This window comes from Diprion similis, chromosome 8, assembly GCF_021155765.1.
Source record: "Diprion similis isolate iyDipSimi1 chromosome 8, iyDipSimi1.1, whole genome shotgun sequence".
Lineage (NCBI taxonomy): Eukaryota > Metazoa > Arthropoda > Insecta > Hymenoptera > Diprionidae > Diprion > Diprion similis.
This window is the reverse complement of record NC_060112.1, coordinates 24,891,873-24,919,864: the sequence shown is the minus strand read 5'-3', so window position 1 is coordinate 24,919,864 and position 27,992 is coordinate 24,891,873. Positions and strand designations below refer to the sequence as shown.

At 38.4% G+C, this 27,992-nt stretch overlaps 1 protein-coding gene across 1 annotated transcript; it reads right to left on the bottom strand.

Annotated features, from left to right (window-relative positions):
- Positions 1-138: 138 nt before the first annotated feature.
- On the bottom strand, positions 139-22,627 carry LOC124410057. The gene is made up of 6 exons (XM_046888172.1): positions 22,422-22,627; positions 1,664-1,869; positions 1,279-1,414; positions 791-930; positions 423-687; positions 139-328 (listed from the first exon to the last, which is right to left on the bottom strand). The coding sequence occupies exons 1-6, from the start codon at positions 22,477-22,479 to the stop codon at positions 258-260; spliced, it is 876 nt and encodes a 291-aa protein (XP_046744128.1). The 5' UTR covers positions 22,480-22,627; the 3' UTR covers positions 139-257.
- Between the last annotated feature and the right edge of the window lie 5,365 nt (positions 22,628-27,992).

Here is a 27,992-nt window from a genome sequence, read left to right as displayed (position 1 = left end):
ATAAAAATAATAATAATAATAATAGTGATAATAGTAATCATGATAATAATAATAATATGTAAAAAAATATCAATGACATAATTATTACGTTTCCAATATACATATGTAGGTATGTATAATATAATAATGCGCGTTTGCTTTCCTTATCTTTTCTCCTTCTTCGCCGTGAAGGAAATTCATCAAACAAAGTCTAAAATGATGGGCTGCTTTTTTGGAAGAGGCAGGCGTATGTATGTGTATATGTTGAAGGTATCTTTTTATCGCAGTAAAATTAAAGCTGCTGTCACGAGTATCAGCCAAGATTCGATAGTCTTCCGAGCACTGCTCGCTGCAACATGATTTTTTTTTTTAATTAGTAGAAACGAACGTAACACAGATGTATTCGGTGTCAATAAATGATAGTTTGATTTCGTTTTTCTTACCCAAAATATGCTCGGCATGAGTGTGCCCTTGGGCTCTGGTCTCGCGGCTTTCCATGGCCGGTGCTTTGACCGGTTTATCACCCTCGATGCTCTGCTCGTTCGATTTCCAGTACACGGTAGCTATCGTCGCGAGACATTTAATCTTCATGTCGCCACGCTTGAAGTGATTCGACTGCAACCGAAACTCCAGACCCAAAACCGGGGTTTCCAACCCCTCGTGATCAACTCCCGTTATGTGCGGGCCTCTCAGGTATTGAGCTTTGACCTGGGCATAGGGGGGATGAAAAAAAAAGAGTTTATCAGCACGAAATTTATAACACAACATCTTTCTTTACTGTATATTACGGTAATTAGCCAGATCTCCTCACCGGCTCCCCGTTAATAAACCAGCTCAATATTGCTGGCGGCTTTGATTTCGACGAAGTGCAATTGAAACGGACAACATCTCCGACTCGGAATCGTTGTCGTCCAGGCCTTCCTGTGATCACTGGTCCTTCTTCTGGTAGAGCTGAGTATAGAAATCGTAGAAGGACAAAGGTTAGTAAAAATAAATTATCGCTTTTCAACTGTAACGATTATAGGTACCGAAAATCCGGTTGTAACGATAACTAATTTTCTTTTTGCAGGGTTCATATCGAGAGTTCTCCGTAAAAAGCTCCGGCATGAATGATATCTCGCCGTCAGATAGGCAACCACAGTTACATCTGATACGCTTAAAGCGTGTAAGATGTAACCTCGGTTGCCTGTCTGCCGGCGCAGCGTCATTTGCGTAGGGAGTCTTCGCCGAAAACTCCCGGAATATCAGGGTCCACATAGTTTAGTTATGGAATTTAGAAGGCGAAAAGCTTGTACTTACCGATAACCAACATGTCCGCGTGATCAGAAACTGTTGTAAACGAGGGAGCTTCGGCGGAAACTTCGCATCTGTACCGACCCGAGCTCATTAGCGTGACCTTTTGGAGTACGACCAATCTTTCGGTGGAATTGTGAATCTGTCGATGAAAATGTGTCGTTACATCGTTTATTCGGGGGTGTCTTTTTCCTCCTTTCTAAGAATTTCACCATTGGTGCAATTAAGTTTCCAGCATCCAACGGTGATAGGGATTTTATTACAGGGTCCTTATATAGGTACCTATATAAAAAGATAGGAAGACGGATACGTTCTCGTCTTCTACCGGGAATCGTGCGATGAAGGGCGGAAGGGGGACAGTAACTATACGTCAAGTAGAATAATGACTTACGTCCACCGTTACGCCGGGTAGTAAGAAGTTGGTAACGGGCGGCATTTCCTTCGGGACGTATCGGTAAAACTCGTTACCATCTTTGTACCATTTTACAGAATAAAGCGTTTCCTTGTCCAGCTCAAAGTTGCATTCGAGTTTAACGTTCTGCCCCCGCACAACGTGCTTCGGTATCACTAGCTCCATCATTCTCAGAGCCTCGATTTCTGAAATTGCAAAATAATCATGCTGAAGACAGTCTCAGACAGTCTTGAAATAACGATAGAACGTACATAAAGAGTTTCTTATTTATCTGTTATTTCTTCTTAATTTTATTCGTACAAATTGAACTCTCAGGGAAATGCTTTGTTTGTCTCTAAGAGTCAACTTGCTGTATGTATATTTCTGTATTATTTCCCGACTGAAGACAAAAGTCCTCAGTATACAAAATTGCTCTTCAGAAGTAATAATTATACTTGGGAGTTCGTATATCGGGATATTTCTTAGAGATGTTCCATGGACAATTTATTCAGCATGGAGTCAATCAGAGGGTAAATCCGCCTGCATTTATGCAATTCAGGGTACATTTCACCAACCGCGATGTTTGTTTATTCATTGTTCAGGATTGGCCGAATTCTTCACTCGCTCTAATCATTTACTATGAAACAAATGTCAATCGTTAAAATGTAACCTGAATTGCATAAATGCAGGCGGATTCAGCCTTTCATGTTAAATTTCTCATGCTTTAGTTCTCAAAGAGAAAGAGTATTTAACGAATTTGATTGCCAATTTGTTGAACAAAAATTCATCAAATCACTTAATCTAATCGTTTTTGTAAATAATTGGTTATGCTTAAGAGTATCTATTACTTGCAACTTTCAAAAAAAGATTCCACCAAAGATCGTTCAAATACCTAAATTTCTACAACAAGTTGTTGTAAGCACATCCTTCGTACATAATCACCCGAAATCACCCCTCAATAATTAGTTGCCAATTGACGTTTACCAGTCTACAGAGAAAAACTGCTTAATTATCACTAGACGAATAATATAGAATAAACTAAACCGACGAATGAACTTTGAAATCAACGAACTTGCCAAAATTGGTGATCGGCAGAACTGTCACGCAGCCCCTTAATAACAACTTGACTCTATAAATATCGAAAAAACTCGCTAGTTGTTCCGGAATAATGACGGTGGTGATACAAGTTTGTCATCGTCATGAGGCACAGGGTTTTTTCGGCGGGGGTGCAGCGAGGCTAGTCACCCGTCCGATCGCTGACTGCATGGCAGAATGACTCACGAAGCAATATGCATATGGAAATACACGCTAGTCCATCACGTTTAGCTGCTGCTGGGTTGAATTCACACGCATAGTCATTCGCTTACACACAATTACGTATATATCTCGTGTGTGAATCATGTCGGTTATACACTTAAAATGTTAAAAGGTGACCCATACACCGGATGAAAATTAGACCGGTGTGTGCAACGTGTTTCGGTTTATACCCTGCGGCATCTCGTCACCCCATCATCGCGATAGATTGGTATAAATCTCAGCATGCGTGTAATGATTATACCTACCTGTCTTTTATTGCTTTGTTTCTGTACGTATACTCTTGATCTTGATTCGGATTATCGTTGCGCTTGTCTGTGTGACGATTTTATTGACTTACTTTTTATTTATTTTTTTTTTCCCCTTGTTTACCTTCTTTACACACACCTATTTAATCGCAGATTATACTCGGATTTCATTAATGTTATTTCAACAACATGTCTTCAGCTGACGTGCTGCAGGAAAGTGTTTATATACGTATAGCTACCATTATATTATTTAATTTATCATTTTGTTGACAATGTACATAATATGGAAATAAAGGTGCCGCAAAAACAATTTTCACGTACAAAACCCAAATTTTCCATCGACTTTTCTTCTGAATGAAATGATTGGATGAATTTTCTGTATCCGAAGTTTATCTGCTGAATTTTTTGCGGAAATCTCACACGACTAATCGATGATAATAAAAAAATTTCATAAAAATACAATATGCAGTTTAATTTCTCTTGCAACTAAATCGTTTGAGTAATTTCATATACATATATGTTACTAATTGTAACGGTACCACCGATGTTTGCGACATGCAGGCAGTTCTCTTTACATATTATACATATATCTATACATAGTTTTATCCATCGATTAAAATGCGCCAACGGCACAATAAATGCGCTCACATACTCACATTTATTATAATTATACACAATACATCTATAATATGTACACGTACAAGAACATATGTATCCACAGCGCGGGTATAGAATATACTGGTTAAAATTACGACCCATTCGTATTGAAGAGCAGCGTGTCTCCGCGTATAGCTTGTATCATTCTGAATAAAAATTTAATTACAAATGGCAGGTCAACGCTGACTTTAATTAACAATTTATTAATCATTCAGTCTGCACGCGGTTATTATTGTGTCATGCATGTGGAATCTGATGTGGAAACTGCAGGAGCGAGAATTTTTATTAAATGTGAAACAAGAATTTCAGTTCGATAAATATTCTTTGACAATGTATATCTTCTAAAAAATGAAACAATAAAGCTTGTGAAAATATGGAAATAAACAATCTCATATATATATATATGTATATATATGAGTGATCTCACAATCAGTGTTAGTATTAAGTTACAAAGTATAAGTATTATTCTGAAAATTTGTTACTGAAATGATAAGCTGATATGACATATACCTAGATATGTAACAGGAGAATACAACTACGATGTGTAACGAAATCTAGTACAAGTTTCCTATTTCAAAAACCTTCATCAAGTCTGCTGTGCAGACGTCGAAAAACCGCCAATTAAACCAACCAACCATGCAAAAAAAAAAAAAAAAAAAAACCGTGGGAAAAAAGAGAAATAGAAAAAAACGGAGTAATTAGATCGAGTTGCGTTCGTTTTACAAAAAAGAAGTCCATATATACACGCATCGCAGTTTTTTCTTCCACCACAGCCGAGTATCTAGATACATAAGGTATATAAACAAGTTATCAAAGAATATTCCCTCCGCGTATGCATCGATGATTCATAATCCTGGAGGGCTGACCGAGCGGTCATTACATTAGCTTCGAGAATTAGGGGCGGGGGTTGGGGGTGGATGTTGCAGGACAGACTGTAACAGCTCGCACACCTTGGCCGAAATTCGTTGCCGGTGAAAGGTGGCAGTTGACCGATAGATCAAGAGGCGTGGGGTCCGAACAGCTCATGGTTGGTGAAGTAGGGTGTAAACCGTGGGACATCCGAGAAGGGACGACATCGATACGTGCACAGGCTGGCGAAAAGTCGAGTGTGCATGTATGGTGTCGAGGATAATAACTATATATACCTACACGTTACACCACCTTACACATAGCTATATACGTATATTCTGCAAAAGTACATCCGAGCCGCAGCCTAATTTCTGTTTAGTGTTGTTTTACAGAAATCTAATACCCCCGCGAGGTGCGGGAGAAAGAGAAGGAGATGGAGGAAGCCCGTTATCTGCGACATCGGCAACTTTGCAGTCCGCTACCGCGGAGGGCAAACGAGTGTCGGATATCGAGTTAACACTGAGCCGCATTCGAAAGGGGTCGCCGATGACGACTGCAACCCCTCTCCGGGAGTCCCAATCAACCCCTGGCTACACCCACAATAATTTTTTTTTTTGCTCATTCTCTCACTCTCTCTCTCTTTCAGCTCTTCCAATGCAGTACCGCACTCTTTCGAAGAAATAGTAGATATGATATATATGATATATGTATTATACATATACACGTGTAATATGTATAACGGTGGACTCGCGCGGGCAGCGGCCATTTTGCAGAGAGTTTCCTCGTCTCTATACCACTGCCTGCCTAACGCTCTCCGCAGCGCCGTGCCGTGATCATAATAATTCATCATCAACGTTTTCGCCGCTCGCTTACATGCAGGAAAAAGCAAATAGAAATGCCCGGTAATTATTCAACGTTACAACCTACCCTCTGCACACCCTCGCCTCTTGAATCTAGTGTAATGCTCGCCAAATACATATAACGCGTTATGTGTGTTTACGCGAGCTTATACTGGTCGAATGATTTTGAATTTCTAGGTCGAATATGCCTCCGGGACTGTGTATAGATTGACACTCATTTTTAGAACGCAAAACTGTCTCCTAGAAATTTCAGGATTCCCCTTTATTCGGCAATCGTGTCTTTCTTTATGTATATGATTTTTTCCTTGCTCTGAAAAAACACATTTAAATAACACAACTGGACAAGTTTGGATTTCAAAATTGGACAAGTTTAGATTCCAAAACTGGACATGCATGGACAACCTATATAATGAGGATTATATAATGTATGGATGTATGTACAAGCAGAACTTATTCAGTAATGCCTTAATCTTCCGACTAACTTGTTTTCGGTCCGAAACAAAATGCGAGTTCGATTCTATGCGAATTATGTGACAATGACGACCAGCCATTGTCACATAATTCGTATAGAATCAAATTCGCATTTTTTTCGAACAAAAAACAAGTTAGCCGAAAGGTTATAGAATCAATGAATATTACTGTATCCAAAATCTGTAGGTCATCAAGTCTAGATTGATTATTATATTGTACAAGTATAGTATAAAAACTAGCGCTAATATAACTCACTTTGTATATTTTAAACAAAGATTTGCAAATACAAACAAGATAAATTTCATAAGAAAGAATTCACTATAAGCTTATAAGACTTTTCGCCGGGAACAGAAATGGATAAATTGTAATACTGTTTCCTCTCGTGTCTCTTCTGCAGTTCATTTTCATTGGACGTACATCAGCGCTGGGAAGAACGGAGGATTTCGTATTCCTGTGGAATTAAAATTGTACACATCCTGCGCCCTATATTGTATTATTATACACATTATACACATTTACGTACTGTAAACATCTGTGTAACATTCGATGTAATATTCATTCAGAAAATCTGCGTACCTACAAGTGTTGATTTAAATTTGTTTTTTTTTCTTTTGTTTTTTTTTTCAGAATTCTGTCAACGACCACTTTCTGTATATCCACCCACATGGGTTTCTCCAATGTACATATACAACTGGCTTATACCAACTCCCCCGCATCAAATTGATTCGCCTGCGTGTACATATATGTATATATATATATATACATATGTATAAGCAGTGTGCGTTATATACCGTGTATAACATCCGTATTATTATCGTTTATGCTTATTTTATGCTGTTTATGTACCGTGAGGCAAACATCGAAAGGAGCAATTGCTCTTTATACATACAAGTATTACATTATCTACATTCTACCGTCTACCTATATACAAATATACATTCATAACTCCGATATCTATTATAAACAGTTCCCCTTGCGTCTGTGTGTTATGGGAAACAATACACGCAACGTGTAACGCGGGACGATGATTAGTTGATTACTATTTAGATTAGATTAGCAAGGCTGGACGTGGCTGGAATGTGGGGGACTCGAGGTATAGAGTCTAGTGAAATCTCAAACCTGATGTATTCCAAGATAATTTCTACGTACCCAGAAGTATCGCAGATTGCAATTGAATCTATACTTAGTGCGTAATTGAAACGATATCAGTCACAGTTCAATGAAGGCAATTTTTGTATTTGATGAACTTTCCTATTTCTAATTATCATGTATAGAACGTTGTGAACGTATACGTTTCTGCAATATTCGACGGCATTGAGACTGGAATTAAAAATCGTTGAATTTTTCAGGCGGTTCCAAAATTTCGATATTATAGGATTAAGAATGTATGAGAAGGCAAGATGGTAAAATGAGGCTTTAATAAGTGTCCTTGAAGCTACAAAAATCTCTATGATGGAGGAGAAAATTCTGCTAACGGTGAATTTTAACTGTCAACACCATTGTTAGGTCATTAACAACATCGCAGTAATTAGATTCTTCTACCATTTTCGATTAAAAAACCTATATATTGATTGTTCGATTCTGATAAACAATACAGCTCATTTTATTCATAAATGAATTTTGGATGACAATAATTTATTGCCTTCTGAATAGTAATTTAAGTTTGTTATCGGTAAATCACGACGATTGTACATATCGGATTTTATTTAACTGACGATGAAATTAACTACTTTTCATCAGAATCGAACAAACTATACTTGGATTTTGTCGATGCAAAAGTCTAGCATAACAATATGATTTATCTCGGTGTTATTCTACATACAACTGAAATTAAGTGTTTAAAATTTTTTTCGTCTTTCAGATCACGAGGACTTATTCCAAAACTATATTTCAACAGTATGATCTTCGGTTTCACTTCTCAAACCTCTGTTAATTGTCACGTGTATCGTGTATGTTTCGACAAATTTTTCGTCAGTAGTCTTTCCAACGTGTGAAGTTGGCTTGTAGAAATTTTACCAAACGTTGATAGGCTCCCCTATTTTTTGTCCGTCACGGAAGAGTGAAAATTCCAGGGATACTAAAGAGTAGGACAACATATGGTCAAGTAACGTAGTCCGAACTTACGTGGGTGCCCATACGTACACGTATTATACGTATGTATAATAAAACGAGCAGTCGTCATGGCTGCTGCAGACGCTGCACGCGTGCCGGCTGCACGTCGTTTAAACGGCTTAATTGTTATTAATTGAAAACGGGTCAATTTATCTTTAATAGTCGTAGGTGGAGGCGGGAGGATATTATAAGGTGCCTGCAGTAAACGGGATCATTATTATTACGCCTGCAGCTGAGGCTAAGCCCGGGGGCGTAAGGATTGAGTTATGAAAGGTGGAGGGCTTATACGGAGATGGATATACCGATGAATAAAAGGCAATTGAACCCCGGGATTCGCGAATCGGTGTCGTTTTCTTGGTCGTCCAACTAGCGGATGACGACTGGCGTAATTCAAGCGCACAAACGCGAACGCGACCATTGAATAGCAAAGTAGTCTCCTTCTCTCTCTCTCTCTTTTTATACACGTACTTTGCGTTTAAAACAAGAATTTTAACGACCTAGGTCGATAATGTATAGAATACATATAATACGCTAAATATGTAATGCAATGCCGAGCGGCGATTAAGATCCTTATCAACCACTTATACGGTTTATCTTTCACCCCCTGTATTATATAACACAGAGTACATGCATGTACACATAACACCGAAACGTAAATAATATTTTTCCTCCCTCTCCGTCGGTAAAAAAAATTTTGATTTATACCCAGTCAGACAGGGATGGAGAATATCTTGAAGCTTTAGGCTCGAGCCTAGCAAAAACGCACGAAAGTAGTCTGGGAAAAGAAATTTTAAAACCCATATACATATTGTACCTATATATTATACCTACGTACGAGACTAATTTGCAACCTGACGTTGAATTATTTCGACGCAGAGTGAATAAAAAACTGTCGTCAGATTTTCTGTTCTAAACTCTGAGAGCGATTCAAATCAATTATTATACATCTCAAGTCACATTCTATAGGTATAATCTACAGTGCAATTAAATCATATTGAACAATGCAGGAATCGAAGCAGCTTTTAAAAAATATTAACAGATATTGAAAGTCAAATTTTGCACACTTTTTCAAATTTTATCATACAAGAATTATATTTGTGACTAAGTTATACATACCAAAGCAATGAATTACGCACGTCAGAGTCGGCAATATGACACATTATGCGGGTTCAACGAAATCGTTTAACCGCGGTTAACCATTGTCGATTCGATATTGTTACGATTGTTGTTTTGCTCGCAAAGCAATTGATATGGGCATACATTATTATATCTATACACATATGGTTCATGTATGATACCTATATACCTACGCGGATATATAAAAGCCTTTGTGAACCGAGATGAAAATTGGTTTACAATATATTGAAGTGGAGAATTTTTTATGCAGGTTCACTTATATATTGTCCCTAAAATGAATTTTATTATTTTGCAGCCCGGCCGAGCGTAAATATAATGTATATATAAATATTCAATTCCCCTTGGAAAGTTTTCCCCCATCCGGAAGGCAGGCAGGCAGGCAGGCAGGCAGGCAGCTTTCTCCTCCACTCGGGCTTATTTAACAACATCCGAATTTCATTTGAAAAGTATATTATATGCTCATTTTTTTCTTTATCGTTTCCATCTTCGCTAATGAAATTTAACGAATGTTAAATAGTGTAATAATTATTTTCTCATCTTTCACGAAGCCTCTGTAATATCGTCGCTCTTATTTATTTATAATTACATTATTTTTTTTTTTTATAATCATTCGACAAAAGTTAGGGTGAAAATCGTGCGATCACCTCTCAACGAGCATCCCAGAATATAATGCACACAAAAAAGAACCTTTTTCAAATCCGTAACAGGACGTTAAACTAATTACTAGCAGCGTCAGTCATAATGTCAAGGGTCTCGGTGGGGTCTCTTATAGGTATACGTATAGCAGCCTGAAAGAGAGGAATTAGGCGTTAGCGACAAAGCCGAACAATTGAAAAGCGGAATTTGATGCGTATTACGATACGCATCACGTTATTATACACTCACCAAATTTAATAAGCGTACTTAATTTCCGGTCGATGGAATTCCGGGTCTATTTATTAGGTTTCGGATCCTTTATTTGGTTTTATCCTTAAAAAAAAAAAAAAACTTTCAACCTGTTCCAAATCGTCGAAAATATAAGGTGTCTAAAATTTCAAATAATCGTATTTCAATTACAATTACAAGTAATTAAGATTGGTTGCCTATCCGCAGGCGTTGAGTGGCAAGTTTCGTAGCGTACACAGATACTGTCGACTGCTTTCGAGTTTGGTGCCTTACGTAGACTATAGGTGTAGGTAATGCATATAATATGTAGTTGGGGCTAGACGAGACAGCTTGTGCTGCAGAGCAAAGGCGTGTAGTTTCTGCGCACCGCGCAAACACGTACAAAGAGAACTAGCGGCTAGCTAGGGGGTAGCTTCGTATAATCTTCACACAGGGTTAAACACAATGCTGCAAAGGAGCTGCCTTCACGTCACAGAGTGAGGCAAAGTCAGTCTTGTAAAACGCACATGCACCGCACAGTGCTCATGTGCATTTACACACACAAACTTGTAGAGAGAACAATACGCACGTGCCGAGATATATGCGCTAGTTAAGTAGCACTAGACACTAAGGCAGGCGCAGCAGACGACGCGGGCGTGAGAGTGCATCGCGTAACGATTATAGGGGTAGGTTGAAAGCGTGTGGCCGTGGCTGGTGTGCGACGAAGGGATGATGATGTGGACTGTGGATGTGTGACCGCCGCAGCTATAACTAACTATATGTAAGGATCGAATCGATATTTCCACGGTTCGGTGGAACCCGCGAGCGCGCGAAGCAGTCTTTGCGAATCCACCGAAGTATCTATCCTATGACGTGGGACGAAGTTAGTAACGTTAGAAGTGCAACCATTTATGTTTAGGAATGATCGGTACTTCGCAAGCTTAAGAATGTCTGGAATTTATTAAACTAGGAGAAATAAAGTATGGAATCATATTTTGCAAAGTAAACTTCTTGAAAGTCATTCTAATATTGCGCAATGATATTTTTATCCTGATTTTATTTCATGCTACAGTTACTAATTTCAGTCTCATTATGTATAGCTGCTGGATTCCGAGCGGTAAAAAATTGTACATATATATCTGCAGATCGTTGTTGCATAATTATATGTTTAACGGTTGGAAATTGTTCTTGCAATTACTGGGGAATTTCTGTTCTTTGATTTATTGTAGATGTTCTTTTTTTTTATTCTACGCACACGGATACTTTTTCAAATAAAAACAGAGAGTTAGAATAGTATGTATGGTTAATTTTGTTGAGATTCATTTGTTAGACGCTCTTTTTTAATTGCAAGCTTTCAATGATCCATGCATTCCAACAAGAATGTAGAGTTAGACTTAAACATAGTTAGACACTAAGGCCAATCACATTGTATAACTTCACCGATTGTATACTGCGCAGTTTACGGATCTGTTTTTCACTTCGTTTAATGAATCGACATAATAATTCCGATGACATGGTTACAATTGCATTGTATTTTATACACGTATACTACGCAGGAGACATAAATTGTAGCATTTGTCAAAGTTCAATACTCCTTGAAAGGAAAAACAAAAGCACTATGTCAGAGTCATTTTCTGATGTGAATTCGGGGTCTCTGCACCGTGCTGACAGTGACCAATTTCGCGGATGCCACCGTATCCGGTTATTTCACGTACGTAACATACATGCACGGTATGACATAGGTATACCTCTGTCTATTGCGTGAAATAACACGTGAATGGAGGCAAGCAGGTAGAACGAGGCGAATGTGTCATTGGATATATTGACCACTGCAGGGTGGTTCACGGGGACGGATGACTCGTTTCTTTCACATCATTCCATGTTTGTTAAACAATTAAACACGAAACTAGCCGAACCCTCTTCCGTATTATTATATTATGTCTACTTCCACGCATAGACATAGACATTAATGAATTATAATTGCTCCGGTGTGGATGATTTATGAAATAAAAAGGGGACGAACAAACGAACGATCCGTAAACTTCAAAGACAATTTGGGGTGCCCTGGTTGATTTGGACGTTGACGTGTATATTCCCAGGCTTCGAAATTCACGTATCTCAAACCCGAAAAAGAGCTTAACAGTCCTATTTTGGACAAAATTCTGAACTAAAATATTTCAATTCATTTTCGTTTGATGCAGAAATAAAGAAGTGGCGGGGATTCTATGAAATCGCAATGGTAAAGCCGTGAATTCATGCCATTTCTTTATTTCTGCGTCAAATGAAAATGAATTAGCGCGTTTTTGTTCAGAATTGCGTATAGAAAGGGGCTGTTAAGTCTGTTTTGCGTTTAAGAAGCGTGGTCTTGGATATTTGGAGATAATATATATATACGTCAACGTCCAAATTGGCAAGGAGCACCCCTTCATTAGGTATACACTATACAATTTTAAACCATGGAATGTTTATTCTGCGATTGAACAAATATCGTTCGCCAAATTCCGGTCAATTTATATAGACTTTGCAAAACATATTTGTAATACGTTGTAATTATTATACGAGTATATATTGTACACACGTATTATAGCGGGAGTTTTTACGTGCCAGACTGTAGTGTACACACCGGATAAATCCCCCTAATTCGTCCATGCGACTGAAACCGTAATTTATACTAAATAATTGTGTAATAATTCATCGACTGGTCATGGTCGATAATCGTTGAATAATTAATTTTAATTGTTACTACATAGCCGCCAGTGGACTGATCCGTAAATTAAGCCCACAGCAGACGCTTTTTTATTGCAAGAAATCTGACAAAAAATGGATTAAATTCAATGAGAGGGGATTTTTAGAAACGTTTCAGGTTTCATACAACCACTAGACGTAGTGACATAATATGAGACGACGTGTCTGAATATACCTACATACAATGCCATATGTGTAATATATACGAAATCTGTTTTTGATGTAAAAATACGAGATACAAATATAATGCGGTGTGCATAATATATTCCTATAGAGATATACACATATACATATACACGCAAGATATTACACGATATTAGTATATTCCACCTCCTGTTGTAAATTAGACTCTTTTTTGCGGCTCTTGTCAGTAGAAATGTCAGTCTCAAAGGAGGGAGATTTTCAAGCAGCACGCGGGCTGCAAGAATAAAATTAGACGCTGCTCGCTTGTATACGGAAGTGTTTTTCCTTTTCTTTTCAGTTCAGTTCAGTAATTTCATTTATTTTTTCCCGCTTCACAGTCATTTCCTCCGGTGCAGATGTATCTACAGAGTCAATTGCTAACGACCGAACTGTTTAATGCGCATGCGCTGAGATTCGATAGCAAGAGCAGTAGTTTTTTCCAGGGCGGGCAACATTTTTGAGGTTAAATACATCGCGGCGACCTGTAATTTGAATTTATGATTCAGAGGGGTGACACTCAATGCAATTTAAAATTGGACGGAAAAACTCGTGTTACTACGCTGTTATGAATGTTGGTCACCCTGTAAAAACAACTGCGCTCGCTCTCGAATTTGAGCGCATGCGCATTAACCATTCGGTAGTTCGCAATTCACTCTGTATAAACGTATATGCTATGCATGCACGTAATCTCCCGACGTTTCACGTATCTAGATCCGATTCGGAGTTTAATATAAAATATAATAATCTTCCCAGCTACGAGGCAATGCAGGTTTTTAATCACCGCTTAGCGATCATGTTTTTCTTTTTCAGTAATTTTCACCGACTGCACGTCACTTGGTCGCCGCAGCTCGTTCCCTCCCTTCTTGATTCGCAGTTCGCTTCGCTCCGCTTCGTTTGGCGATATTGTTAATTAAAGCAATTTTGCGGTACAATATCGCCCCGCTACATACCGACCTCACTCACTTTTATTCCCTCTCCCTCTCTCAGTCTCATTTTCTTTCGCTATCTCACTCCTTTACTTCTCTGCTCGGAGGAATACAAATGAAGGTATTAATTCGTCTACCGCAAGGAAGAGAGACGACGAAGAAAGAAGAGGAAGAAGAAGAAAAAAAAAGAAACGCTAAGAAGTAGGTGAAAAAAACGAAGAAAATGATGAAGAAGGAAACGGAAAAAAGAGGAAAACAGAAAAATGTCACGCGAGAGTCGCGTCAATAATGTATAATTAATTGCGTTATATCGTGCCGGAGTGTAACTGCTACTGGTCAGGTGTAACTTTTAAATGTTATCCGTACTCTAAACGATAATATTTTACCCTGTATGTATAATAATGCAGCCCCCACACGCGAACACACGTTTGCTGAAATCCTTCTATTTTCTTTCTTTCATGTTTCATTCAATTTCATTTTTCTCAGCTGTCTCTGAGCCCTAATATTCGGACCGATTTGCCGCTCGGTTTATTAATTCGCGCATATTATAATGCGTTATATGTATGCATTCATAATCGTTGTTTCTACACGTCATGCGAATTAACTTTAATAAATTGCAAATATTAGGTATACATTATACATATAGGTATAACAGATATTCTCACGTCGTCTAATTACTCTCCGAGATAAGTAATCAATTTTTATCTCCTTCTTCAATGTTAAGATTTACTATTTCTCAAGAAAAAAAAACCCTCAAATGAGGATATTTTAATATTAATTTCTTCTTTCTTTAGTATAACTGTGTAATATTTGTTTGATACTATTTATATAATGCAAGTATGTTTTACGCGGTTTTTTATACGTTTTTTTCCGTACACATCGAGTGAGTCTGCGAATGCGCATGCGCGGAGTACTGAAAAAACCACTCTTAAGTTCTAGTAGTGTGAAAAGTGGTCTTTTCTGTACTGCGCGCATACGTTGTCGCGGACAAATCTGAAATTACGCGAGCCTAACCTCAATTTCATGCTTGGTGAAAAAACACGTAACATACTCTTGTTACACAAAGAATCGTGTGCAACAAGGGGAAAACGGTCTTTTTGCCTCGCGTATTTGCAATATACGTCTTCGGCTCACCTACGACTCATATTGAAAGCTTATACGCTCGGGTCGAAAAGACCGAGTTTGCCTCCTTGTTACACAATACACTATTCCCGTACCGGAAGAGAACGAATTGGTTTTAAAACCCGCCTTGGCTGCAGCATCGATGATAGGTAACTGGAGATTCATTGATCTGTCACTTGAAACCCGAATAACTCCCACCTCACTTTCTCCCCCTCCCTCCCTCTCTCTTTCTCTCTCTCTGTCTCTCTCTCCTTTTTTCAATTATCTAGATGCCGTAGAGGTAGCAGATTACACCTCCACGGGGGCCGTTCAACCGTAAACACAGTTACTGGGGACACCATGCGTTCCAATTCGATCAGAAATTTAGCGGAAAACCGTCTCGGCATCAAATCCGCACCTAGCAGTTGATGCTTGAATATATGTATGTACGTATGTATGTATATATATGTATGTACCTATCTCGTTAATCGTAAAGTCCGCGAACTTCGAGGGTTTTTCGAATTTCGAATTATTTTCCGCAAATAAACCCTGATGCGGTGAAACGTTTTTTTTTTCTCTTCTGTTATTTTTTTTTTTTGCTCGCCTTTCGTTCGGCACATCAATCGTGATTTGATTTCGCCGCAAATCTAATAGAATCAGTTTTATATGTACTATTTTTTCAGCAGGAAAGAAAAATAGATCAACGAATTAAAAGAATGTTGAGAATAAAAACGAAACTACATTGAGGAAAAAAAATTTTAAATAAATAAAAATAAAACAACGGTTTTCAAAATTTTAAATATGCAAATGTGTCAATTACGGTTTAATTGAGATAATCTATTTTATATTCTGCTGTTGTATATACGTATGCAGCTAAATTTATCGCAGAAAGGCAAAAGATTTGCATTAATTTTTTTCATTTACCTGAAGTCAAATTCCGTGATGATTTAGAAACTAATTATTTTTTCCACTTTTCACTCGCCGCTGTGAAAACAAATCGTCGTACTTATAGGATGAATTACGATCCTGGTATTTCAGTTCTGCAGTGACCGAGGCTGAAGTTCATAGCCTCTGCCGCTTAGTGCGTGTAAATGCTGAGTAATCGTTAAGAAAATAAATACGCAATTGCGAAGTAACAAGAAGCAAAATAGGGGGAAAAAAAAGGAAAGACAAATACAAAGAGATAGACAGAATTAGTTCCAAAGATATGTTCATTTGGCGGAGACTTTGCAGCAGCGTTACAGCAGAAGGAGGAAAAGAAAAAATAACAAACACGTGTAAAGCACACCGCCTAACACGTTAAATATCTCACGTTTATATTTTTTACCGCTAACGCTGCAAGTCGGATTATTACATTAACTCGCTCCAAACTTTTTCTTCTGATCTTTAATTTCGTTCGTACATGTTAGTATACTCGTCTAACCGCAAATGGAACAAAATCACAAAGTTACTTATATCGCGCGTTTTGATTCGTAAATGGATTATACATGTGGGTTGCGAATTTATATTTGCAAAAGACTTTAGTTCGTATATGTATTATGTTTATTAGGGTGGTCCTTAAAAAGTGCATTTTTTAATTTCGACCGGCTCATCCTCCGAATCGGCTCCATATAGTTAAAAAATAATCCTCTAATTTTTTCAAATTTTTATCTCAAGTCTAATCCGTGCCTCAAAGGGGTTGATTCCATTCAATCCTTTCACAGGCAGATCAAATCCACAGAATGAATTTAGATAAAATCCTATGTAGGGGAGATTATTGGGTCACTAATTACGAATCTGAACTCCAAATTCAAAAATTTAAAATGGCGGATCCAATATGGTGGAGCAGCATCCAAAAAGTCATTTGATTTCGAAAAAACTCGGTATTCGGGGCTTTTCGAGGTCGCTGATTACGAATCTGAACTCGAAATTACAAAATTCAAAATGGTGGATCCAGCATGGCAATAACAAGTGACTTTTGGGGTTTTGGTCTACGATATCGAATCCGCCACTTTGGATTTTCAAATTTTGAGTTTAGATTCGTAATCAGCGATCCAAAAAACCCTCCGATATCCAATTGCATGTAAATCCGTTCGGTAGACTTGATGTGCTCCTGAAAGGGTTAAACGGAGTAATCCACCCTCCTTGGGGCACAGTTTAAAATTGAGATAAAAATCTGAAAAAATTAGTGAATTATATTTTGAATTATGAGGAGCGAATCGGGAGGAGAGTCGGTCGAAATTCAAAACTGACCTTTTTAAGGACTACCCTAATATGTGTATTTCGCTCAGAGTATTTCCGAAATCGTGTCATAATTTTGAAAGTTTGACTTCTTCACAGTCGTGGCAATAAAAAAGATGCGTAGTAATCACCAAGTAACAGTTTTAGGCTTGGAATAATCAGGAAACTACAACAACAATAAACACTTTCTACTTATACCAAATTTAGCTTGCAATTTGAAAAATATTTCAACCCTTACTGTATTATAAAAAACAGTTATTTTGCCGGAAGTTTCTGTAATTAATAACCATATAATATATAACAAACGAATTTTATTCTTTTTATCTTCTTTTTTTTCTTTTAGTGCAGTGAACAAAGAGAAAGTCGAGGGGTGACTGGATAAGACACGCCATACGACATCCCCTAAAACCGCGCGGGATGAGATAAGAGATGGTCTAATAAATCTGTAAAAAAATTTAAATAAATAAGAGAACCGGCGAGTGTCTCTTTTCGAAAAAAATTTGCATCTCCTTTTCCGGGCAGGCTGGTTTGCTCTGGTTTTGTCGGCCAAGCATTGGTCGCCGGAGAGGGAATCGATAGAACACGACCTCCTCTCCTCTCCTCTCCTCTCCTTCCCGTCTGGATGGTGAGAATATAGGTATATACGTACATATATAGTATTGAGTATACCGATGTGCTTTGCTCTCCTCCTGTACACTGTTTAAATCACGTTTCTCTTACAATTTGTAACTCCGCGGGTTGTGTGCAGTCTGTAAAATACATACGTTTTTGGGTATTTCATGCACAATGTATGTATGTACATGCGTTTATCACACTTGCGTATTTTATATGCATAGGTATAAAAAACATACGAATTCTGCGGAGCAGTAGCAGCAGCAGCGAGTATCTATATCTGAAATTCTCGCTGGTGTGCAAATACGTACGCAAAAATTAATCGGCGGATTATACGACGACGACTTTTTTACTCGGGTACGATTAAATTCGCTCACGTGTGTCAATAGAGACTCGTGTAGGTACATACAAGATGCGAAAAATCAAGACGCGATGCGTGTATGTGCGAATCCTCTGCAGAGGAGGGATGCGAATCCTTGAAGAGGAGGAGGAGGACACTCGCTGTTTTAACCAATTCCGCATGGCTAATGAACCCTACGACGATGTAGGGCTTCGGCATGTTTTTGTGGGGTGGAAAAATTCGAGATTGGTATACGTAATAAGGTGACGATTTCGTTTAAAATTTAACGCGGTATCACCGCGTCGCGTCGCTTCAGTGGTTTTCTAATAGCAGAAAGGTAAACCAGAATAAGAGAAAGAATTTTTGTTAGATTTACCGATCAAACACAGCGAACACAGTTGACTTATTTATTATTATTATTACCATTATTTTTATTATTATTTTAAATAACGCTTAATTTGAAGAAAAAGAACACAGTCATCTCGATTGAACAATTATTTTTTATTGTTAATTAGTGAAACTACATGTTTAATTTCAAAATCAATGAAACATTTATTTCGACAAGTTCGTTACATGGATTCGACAAATTTTCACTTTCTTTTACGTCTGTTTATCGTATTATTTTTTTGTCTCTCTCACTGCAGAGAAAAACACTTTTTATTCTGCACTTTGTCGACTGAAGAGACTTCGAGAGAAATTTATTGAAATATAAAATTCTGCATGCTTCGGAATTTGATAGAAACTGAACAAGTTAGAACGTGTATTAACGAGAAAGAAGGTCCTTGTTTGATTCCGAAAAAAAATAAAATAAGAATACTTGAACTTGATGTTAGTAACGTAAATCTGACCTTTCGACTGAACACAAAACAGATATCCTTAATATTTTTCAACTTTACAGAACGACTCTGAAGGCAAGTTGATTTGTCGATACTTTCGAGTTATATTTACAAGTTCCGTTTGATTTATACGATTTTACCGTCGAGTGTCAGACAAACTTAGCAATAATGTTGCGCGATATCAAGATTTTTTCCACATGTGTCAACCTTATATAGTGCAACAAAATGGTTTTGAATTTCCATAAAATATGAGAAGAATAATTTTTATTGACTTGACAAAACGTACGAGAGAAAGAAACGAAAAAACTTCTTTTTTTTCTATTCAAAGATATTTGTTTAGTAATAAGATAATAATTTGGTAAATTAAATAAATCATTTATTTATGATATGTTTTTCCAGATTTTTAGTTCTCGTCCCATTCTCTTTTCCCTTATATATCCATCCTTCCATTCGAAGCTGTGAGTATATTGTAAAATGTGGGTTCTTGGTTAAACGCGCAGCGGCAAATATAACCCCAGCAGTCTGAACAATTACCGTCAATTCGAACAAATAAGCAGAACTTCTTACAACGTCTATTATAACGGGGTGAGCATTTAACAGAAACTGAGGAACGAAATAACCGGAGCGGTTTCTTTGCTTGCGTAAATCCCCCCTCCCCCCACCAACGCGTTTGTAGGTACACAGAAACAAGCCCACGGGGAAATCATAGGGTTAATATGCATATGCACATTAAAATACATACGTACATGTGTTTCTATGTATAAAGATACGTACGTAAGGGCTGGGCGAATGGTATGTCCAGAAAAGAAATGAAAAAAAAAAAAAACGGACGAGGGAAAAGAGTAGGTGAGGAGTTTTAAAATAAGAGAGGCTAATAAGCAGGGGCGTAAAAAGTAAAAACACTGTAGGTATTAGGTATGGTTAAAAAATATACGATCCGCAATTTGACGTTCACGAGGAGCGTGGATTAACCGTAGAGAGCCGCAGGCACGACATACGACAATTACTGCACCCCCTTATTCGTGGGGTGAACCCTTTCGACCCTGCTGCTTATGCCCGCGCTATATGCATAATGCGTAATTTACAAAAACCGTTCGTGTGCGTTGCCCGAATTATTATACATACGCCCAGTGGGATAATTAAATCCGCGGTAGGGACTCGTCGAAGGGGAGGGTTGAGGATTAAAAGTCAGCAGTGCCATCATCGACGGGAAGTCAAGTCGCGTCGTCCTTACGATTACGGGTATAATGTACCCTCGTACAATTGGGCGCGGTTGAAATTCAGAATTTGAAAAGTTCGGAATGCATCAAATCCCGATTTTTTTTTACTGTCGGAAGATAAAGTAAGAAATCAGACTTTGACGAAATATTAAAATTTTGAAAGTGCAAAATTCTGACAAGTCAAAGTTCCGAAGTGCGAAAATGAGAAAGTTTTAAAATCTGAAACATCATAATTCCGAGTGATATAAGATTTTTAGTTCCCTGAAATTCTGGCTTGGTGAAACTCGACCATTTCGATCTTTCTTTGTTCTGGATTTTCGGTATTTTTACTTTCAGAATCCAGGTCATTCTAATTTTCGCTTTTTTGATTTTCCACACCCACTCAATTTTACTCTGTAGAAACTTTATTTTTCGAAATCTTGCATTTCGGAACTTTGATCCGTCGGCTTTCCATCCATTCGAAACTTTGTTGTTCTGTAAGAGTTTGATTTCTTTACTTTAAGTTTCGTCCGCACCAAATAATTCGGAATTAGGAGCTTTCGGAACTTTTCAAATTCGGAACTTCAACCCCGCCCCCGTTATACGTCATGGCAAATTTTCGCCATCACCAAATTTTATACTGACCCTTGTAACATTCAGCCTACATTTAATCACCCAACTAATCGTTTCTTCAGAGAAGAGGGATACGGCTACACGCTACAATTCAACATTCAAGAGCCAAATAAGTATCCCGATGACCCACTGACGGCTAATCGTCCAAGTGCTACTTGCCTCGCTCATTAAGGGGGGGGGGGGGGGGGGGGGGGGCACGGAAAAGTTCCGAGTTTGCGCCTCGGCAAATCTTTTCTGCAGAGAAATGCCCGGGTATTTGGAGTCGGTGCAGCGATCATACTCGATGAGTAAACGCGATTTATTTCCAAAAGCAATCGAGACTACCACATGGTTGTGAAATTTATTGATGGGTATAATTTTTATAGTCCATGAAACACAATTGATATTCACAAGAAGTTGTGAATTGTCAAAAATTGTCCGACTACGGTTCAAGATATACAATAAACGAAACACTGTGATTTTTTTTTCACTAAATGACGCAATTTTTTAATACTAAAGTTCTACTGTTACAAACAGATCTTTGGTCTGTTTTCAATTTCCGGAGTTTTTCTCAAGTTTGCCGTCAAAGATGCCGCCGATGAATTCGCAGGCATTTAAGGTTAATAATTAAACGACTCCTGGTGTTGAAAAAGTTGTTTACAAAAATCGGGAGATTTTCTCTCAGGCTCAGCGAGCCTTGAACGTACAAGAGTGGAAATATCTTCGCCGTAAAATTCTGTGAATAATATCAACTCTGCTTTGTATAATATAACAATATTCTTAAATACAAGAAAACTCTGTTGTCAGTTTTGAGAAAGTTCGGTTCGTTTGATAAAATGAATTTGCAGTTTGATCGGGTTTTATGCGTTTCAAATTTTACATCCAGGTAAACATATCGCGACATTTCACCGAGATAAAGGAACCCTTGCATGGGTACAGTTCAAGCATGAGGAAGTACGAGAATATAAGGGAATAAAAGAATCACTTATAATTCGCTTGGAATAAAATTCCCGTCACTCAGTTTACGCGCCTATTATTATAGGTAAAACGTTGTATACTTTTTATACGCTTCTCTTGAATTCAAAAAAATTCGCTCGGGGGTACATCTTACACTTATACCTGTAAGGTTTATATCAGGTATATGGGTATGTAGTAAGTTATGCGAACATCGCGTCTCTTCCTATAAAAGTTGTACTGAATTTTTATGAACACTGCCGCGTCGTGCTTCGCTGGTTTTACAAGAAATACCTGAAACCATTGCATAAGTAGGTACGTGTAATACGAACTCCCTTCCATTTTTTTTATCACGGTAACAAATTAAAGCATGTCGATTTACCGGGGTTTAAAAGAGACAATGTCTGACTAATATTTCTCCCAAAAAAAAAAAAAAAAAATGTCGATTAGCGAATTGATGGCTAAACAATAGTGATGGTAAAAGTCAATTCACGGTATTAAAACGTTAATCAACTTACTGGATGGAACGGAGAGGATGATTGCGGTGACGAGGATAATCCCTAGGATCCAATCCATGTCTCGACTAGCTTTGCGTTAACCGAGTGAAATCTGCGGTCAAACGAGCGGATTTACCCCCAGCAGAGCGAGAGAAGAATCAGCCCCAGTAGCAGCAGCGGCGACGGTGTCAAGGATGCCGAAGGGTGTGCGGAATGCTTTTTTCCCACTCTTGCGATACAGATTTTCTCTAAATGTCACCAAAAACAAAGATTGTAAAAAAAAAAAAAAAACACAGGTTATAAGTTATTTCGTCTTGTAGAGTCCGAGAAACGGTCACAAAAATCCACACAATAAACAACGTCGAAACTGCGGCGGTAGAACAATTCGCACTGATATCACGTATAATCACAGTACAGAAAATCGACGCGCGAATAACGTCATCTGCAAACTAGGATAAAGTAGTGTGGCGGAATCGTCCCGAGGAGCACATAGACAACTGCGAACCCTCGGTGAGAACATTTGACGTTGCGACGATAAGGCGCCGTCCCGCGATTTCAAATTTCGAAAATAGGCAGTAATTGGTTGTTTGTTTCGCGCCGCGCACCCCCCTGGAAAAGTCTCCTCGCCACCCCCTGGGATAAACTCGCCAGCGAGAAATAGCGCCGCTCCCGTGTGTCCGCGGCCTCGCGGAGGCGTGAGTATAATCGGCGTAAAAACTGTTGTCGCTACCCTCCGTTACGATGCTCTCGGCAACCCTTCGCACTTGGTGTCTCGGGGTGAACTGAGTGGAACTGAGTCGGCGAGTCGAGGTTCGCGCGCACGCGTCTCTCTGTCGACGGTGGCACTGCCGTCAGGCGCCGGGGTTCCCCCTCCGAGATGCGCGGCTCGAACCCCCGGCCGCGCCTGCAGCTGGTCGCCGGGAGTGCCACTTGCGAACGCCACCTGGTGCGCGATCCTCGAACTAACGAAGGAGAGCGGCGGCTGATCTCGGATTTGGGGGTTAGGGGTGTCGCAAGGTCCGTAGACTACGGACGAGCGGACAAGGGAAGGTCTTTGCGTGAGGAATTTTCGATTGGAATAAAAAATGGCGATTGCATTGTCAGACTGTAGCATAAAACCTACACGCTAACACAAATTGGAACAAAAATGGCGATTGCATCGTGAAACTGTAGTATAAAACCTAGCGTGAGGAATTTCCCGTTGGAACAAAAAATGGCGATTGCATTGGCAGACTGTAGCATCAAACCTGCACGCTAACACAAAATGGAACAAAAATGGCGATTGCATCGTCAAACTGTAGTATAAAACCTACACAATACATACACATTGAAACAAGAATGGCGATTGCATTGTCAGACTGTAGTATATAACCTGCACGCCATACACAAATTGGAACAAAAATGGGAAGCATGCGATGACCTTCCCTTGTCCGCTTGTCTTTCTACGGACCTTGAGGTGTCGGATCTTCGAGTCTTACCGCCAAGCAATATGAGTCGCACGTGAGTGAAGACGAATATTGCAAATACGCGAGACGAAAAGATCATTGCCTCCGAGTTGCACACAATTCTTTGTATAACAAAAGCATGATCCACGTTTTTTCATCAAGCACGACATTGAGGTTATAGTCGCGCAAGATCAGATTTGTTCGCGACAGCGCACGCGCGCAGTACGGAAAAGACCGTTTTTAACACTCCTAGGAGTTAAAACTGGTCTTTTCTGTACTCCACGCATATGCATTTGTGGACTCACTCGATCGACATAGAAACGGGTACTTTGTGTACGGAAAAAATGTATGGAAAACCGCGTAAAATATACTTGCGTTATATAAATAGTATCATACAAATATTACACAGTCATACTAAACGAAAAAAAAAAAACCTCGTCCAGCGGATTAGATCACCACATCTACGTATTTTTGGACTTGCTGAACCCAAATCCGGTGTCGAAATTGCTCCATCACCCCCAAATTTTGATTCATATTCCACACCAACTTGCGTACATGGAAAAAATCTTGCATGTCGAAGTTGAACGAACGAATGTTTCAGGTAGAGGTACTCAAAACCTGTGTGCGATGGAGCATTTCTGAAACTGATTCGTGGATCTTATTACTCAGCGGAAGCGAAAAAAAGTCTAAATTACGATTTACTTATATGAGATTAATACTTCCATTATACATGTTTAAAATTCGCCACAAATGACGCTATATAGTGTCACCCTGGGCAACCAGATCTACAACATGCTCGTTTTTTAAACGAATTACAGGTCGACTAACATCTGGAAAATTAATTCCAGGAGAATAATTTGCTATTTCGTACATCGGACACGTTTGCGGAATTGCAGGAACAGTTGCTCGGAATTACATGCAGCATCGTCCATCGACTGTTTCCAACCGCTTTAACCAATTAAAAAACGTTCCTCATGTATAAATAAGACTTATCGAATGACCAATTTTCGGAATCGTTTGTCACAGTTCGTATCTCATACAGCTAACATCACGCTTTCAAGCAAAAAATGCCATGAATTTTTATCTTCGAGAATTCTTCTTGACTCATTCGCGTGCTGCAGACGTGAGGGTCGTGCTTTTGTCCCGGCCGCAATGGGCATGGTTCGCTCTTAATTTACCGCTAAATTCATCGTAGGGTCAATTTTCCTAATTGTCGGCTGATTCTTGGTACCGCTCGACTACAAAGGGAAGCGGACATACACGACATGCGATGTGTGTTGGCAATCCCCCCCCCCCCTCCCAGCTAGAACCTACGTATGTTACATACAATATATAGTTATACTTATGTGTTTTACGATTTTTATTATATTCGTCGTTTGATTGCGATTCGCTTTTATAATTTTTATTATTTTCTCACTGTTTAATATCAGTTTTTTTTTTTTTTTTTTTACAATGAAAATAAGTATACATGTGATAATTACGTAAAAATAGCAAAGTAGCGTCAAACAGATTTCGTTCAGAGTAGATAAATGAAATTTTTTTATTTTTTCACTCACAATTGACCGTGATTCGCAAAATTTTAAGAAACATCCCGATGTGTGAATGACAAAAAAAATTGAACATGTCAAGGTCGCTCATCCGTTGGTACATTATACCATAAAGCCCAAAAACTAACATCCGTCTTCACTTAACCGCCAACACCGTGCCATTACCGTGCTTTTATGCGTGAATATGTACAACATAAATTCCCTGACATTTCCACGTATATTTTTCAGACTATAAAATTCTCCCCCATAATAATATTATTATACATTTCCAGATTTTCAACGTTGTTTCTTTCTTTCTTTTTTTCTTATTTTTTTCCTCCCTTGACGCAGCACGGCATTTCGCGATAAATCGGAAAACCTACTGACAATATTTTTTCCTTCTTTCAGGTGTTTAAAATGTTTTTTTTTTGTTTTTTATTCCCCCTTTTTCAACTCTCATTTCACTGCGTTTGTTCGTTAATTGAAATTCTTGTGTGTATAATATACATACTCTATACAATATATATGTATATATCTAGCATGTATAAAGCTTGGGGCGCGGATAATTTTTATCTTTTTTTCGTTTTTTTTGTTACGTGTATATATATATATATATATATATATTTTTTTTTTTCGTTTATTTCTAATCGGTGTCAGGGAAAAACGGGAAACAACCGGCGATTCACTTTATACGTCGGTGGGTCCGCGCATCGTGAACGAACGGTTTCAGCCGCTGGAGAAGCGACTAATTTTGACATCGTCGTCGGGAGCCATGCAGGCGGCAAAATGCTTGATACTATCCCGGGGCCCCGGAGCCACGAGGCTTTAAGTGCAATTAACGTTATCCAGGATTCTCTGGTTTGCAGTGGCAACTCCCGAACTCTCCTCTCCTCTTCTCTCCTCTCGCTCCTCCCTCCCCCTCCCTTCCTCTTATCCCCATCCTCTTCCTAAATACCGTCCATCCGTCTACCCCCCCCCTACCCTCCCCCCGCCCCCGCCCCCGCCCATTACTTCTCCTGCTCCTACTCATCTCTATTTGTTATATACGTTATAGCGTACTAACCATCCGTCGAACTTACATATATACCTATACTTGCACGATACTACGCGGATACATGTATGTATGTATATCGTACGTACACACATTATGTAAAAATTTATTTACCTACACCCCATCATTATACAATTAATGAGTCACCTCGCCAGAACTCTAAGATTACATCTGCGGTATTCACTCATGTTGTTGGTATAATATGGTAACATATGTAGACGAGTCCCCATGGACTAATATATAATTGATCTCTTTCTACAATTTTCTGACTTGTGATAATTTTTTTGAAGAGAGACAGAGAGAGAAAATTGGCATTGTACGTACGTGTATACACGGTAAATTATAGATAATCGAGCGGGGCGGGTGGGGGGGGGAAGCATTCAAAAAAGAAAACAACAAACAATCGAACAAGTAAAAACGACAGACAGAGAAGAAGGAAAACAAATTTAAAAAAAAAAAAAAAAAAAAAAAACGAGACGACAAATGAAAGTAAATAAAACAAAAAAAAAAACAAAAAAGGAAGGTACCGCACAGTGTGTTATAGTCTGAAATATGGGGGTGTGGGATAATTTAGGGGAAAATTTATAACCGAGTAAAGGGAATATTTCGCAACGACAAATGTACACGCATCGCCGCGGCCCGACTGCCCGGTATGATTCAAGAGGGGAGAATAGAACGGGACGAGACAAAGAGGGAAATGATGAAAATTGAACGATAGAGAGAAAGTATATTAAGAAATTGAAAAGAAAATAATATACAAATTGTAAAATAAAAAATAAATAGATTTTTTGTGCAGAGATGATTTGTAAGAAAAAAAGGTGAAAAAAAAATAAGAAATTTTAACTGTTTTTTTTTCCTTCTCTTCATCCCCCTCGATATATCGTCACATGGATATATAGTATTGAAGCACAGCTGATACACCAAACTCTCTTATATACTGGGTGGCTTATCGATCTGTAACGTGCATTATTTGTATGGGTATATAGATATGTGTCTATCTATACACATGCATACTACTATTACACTATATGTAGAATATACACACTGGTGCAGATATGTATAATGCCATAAATTCTATATACCTAATAGTTTTTCACGTTTTTCTTTTCTATTTTCATTTTTTTGTCAACCAAAACAGAAAAACGTAGAAAAATATGTTTTATTGGATTAAAACGATAAATGCACACAAAAATTTGTACCCCTAAGGAATTTTGTTTAACTTGTTTTTACCATTTGCTCTTGTTCGTGTTCTTACTTTTCACACAAAGTTTGAAATTTCAATAAATAAAAACATATTTTTAACGTAGTGTAACAAAATCAACTGTTGTGAGTAGACAATATTTTTCTTATTGTCAGAGAATTAACGAATAAATGAATTAATCAGAACAGTAGACTTGAGACGATAACCGGGTCTCGTATTTGTATAATACAATTACAATTTGTAAAAATTAAAAATCCCTTCGAATCAATTATCTCTCAGCTAAAGTTTGCGGGATTAAAATTTTCGCGCAATGTAGATAATCTAAGGCGAAACGACGCCGGATTACAATGTATAAAAATACTTAGATCA

Bases quoted from the DNA above. Each gene is read 5' to 3' on its own strand.
- LOC124410057 (XM_046888172.1), bottom strand. From the start codon at position 22,479: ATGGATTGGATCCTAGGGATTATCCTCGTCACCGCAATCATCCTCTCC. The intron at 1,415-1,663 runs GTAAGTCATTAT...TTTCATCGACAG, and splicing joins TACCCGGCGTAACGGTGGAC to ATTCACAATTCCACCGAAAG. The intron at 688-790 runs GTGAGGAGATCT...CCCTATGCCCAG, and splicing joins GGTTTATTAACGGGGAGCCG to GTCAAAGCTCAATACCTGAG.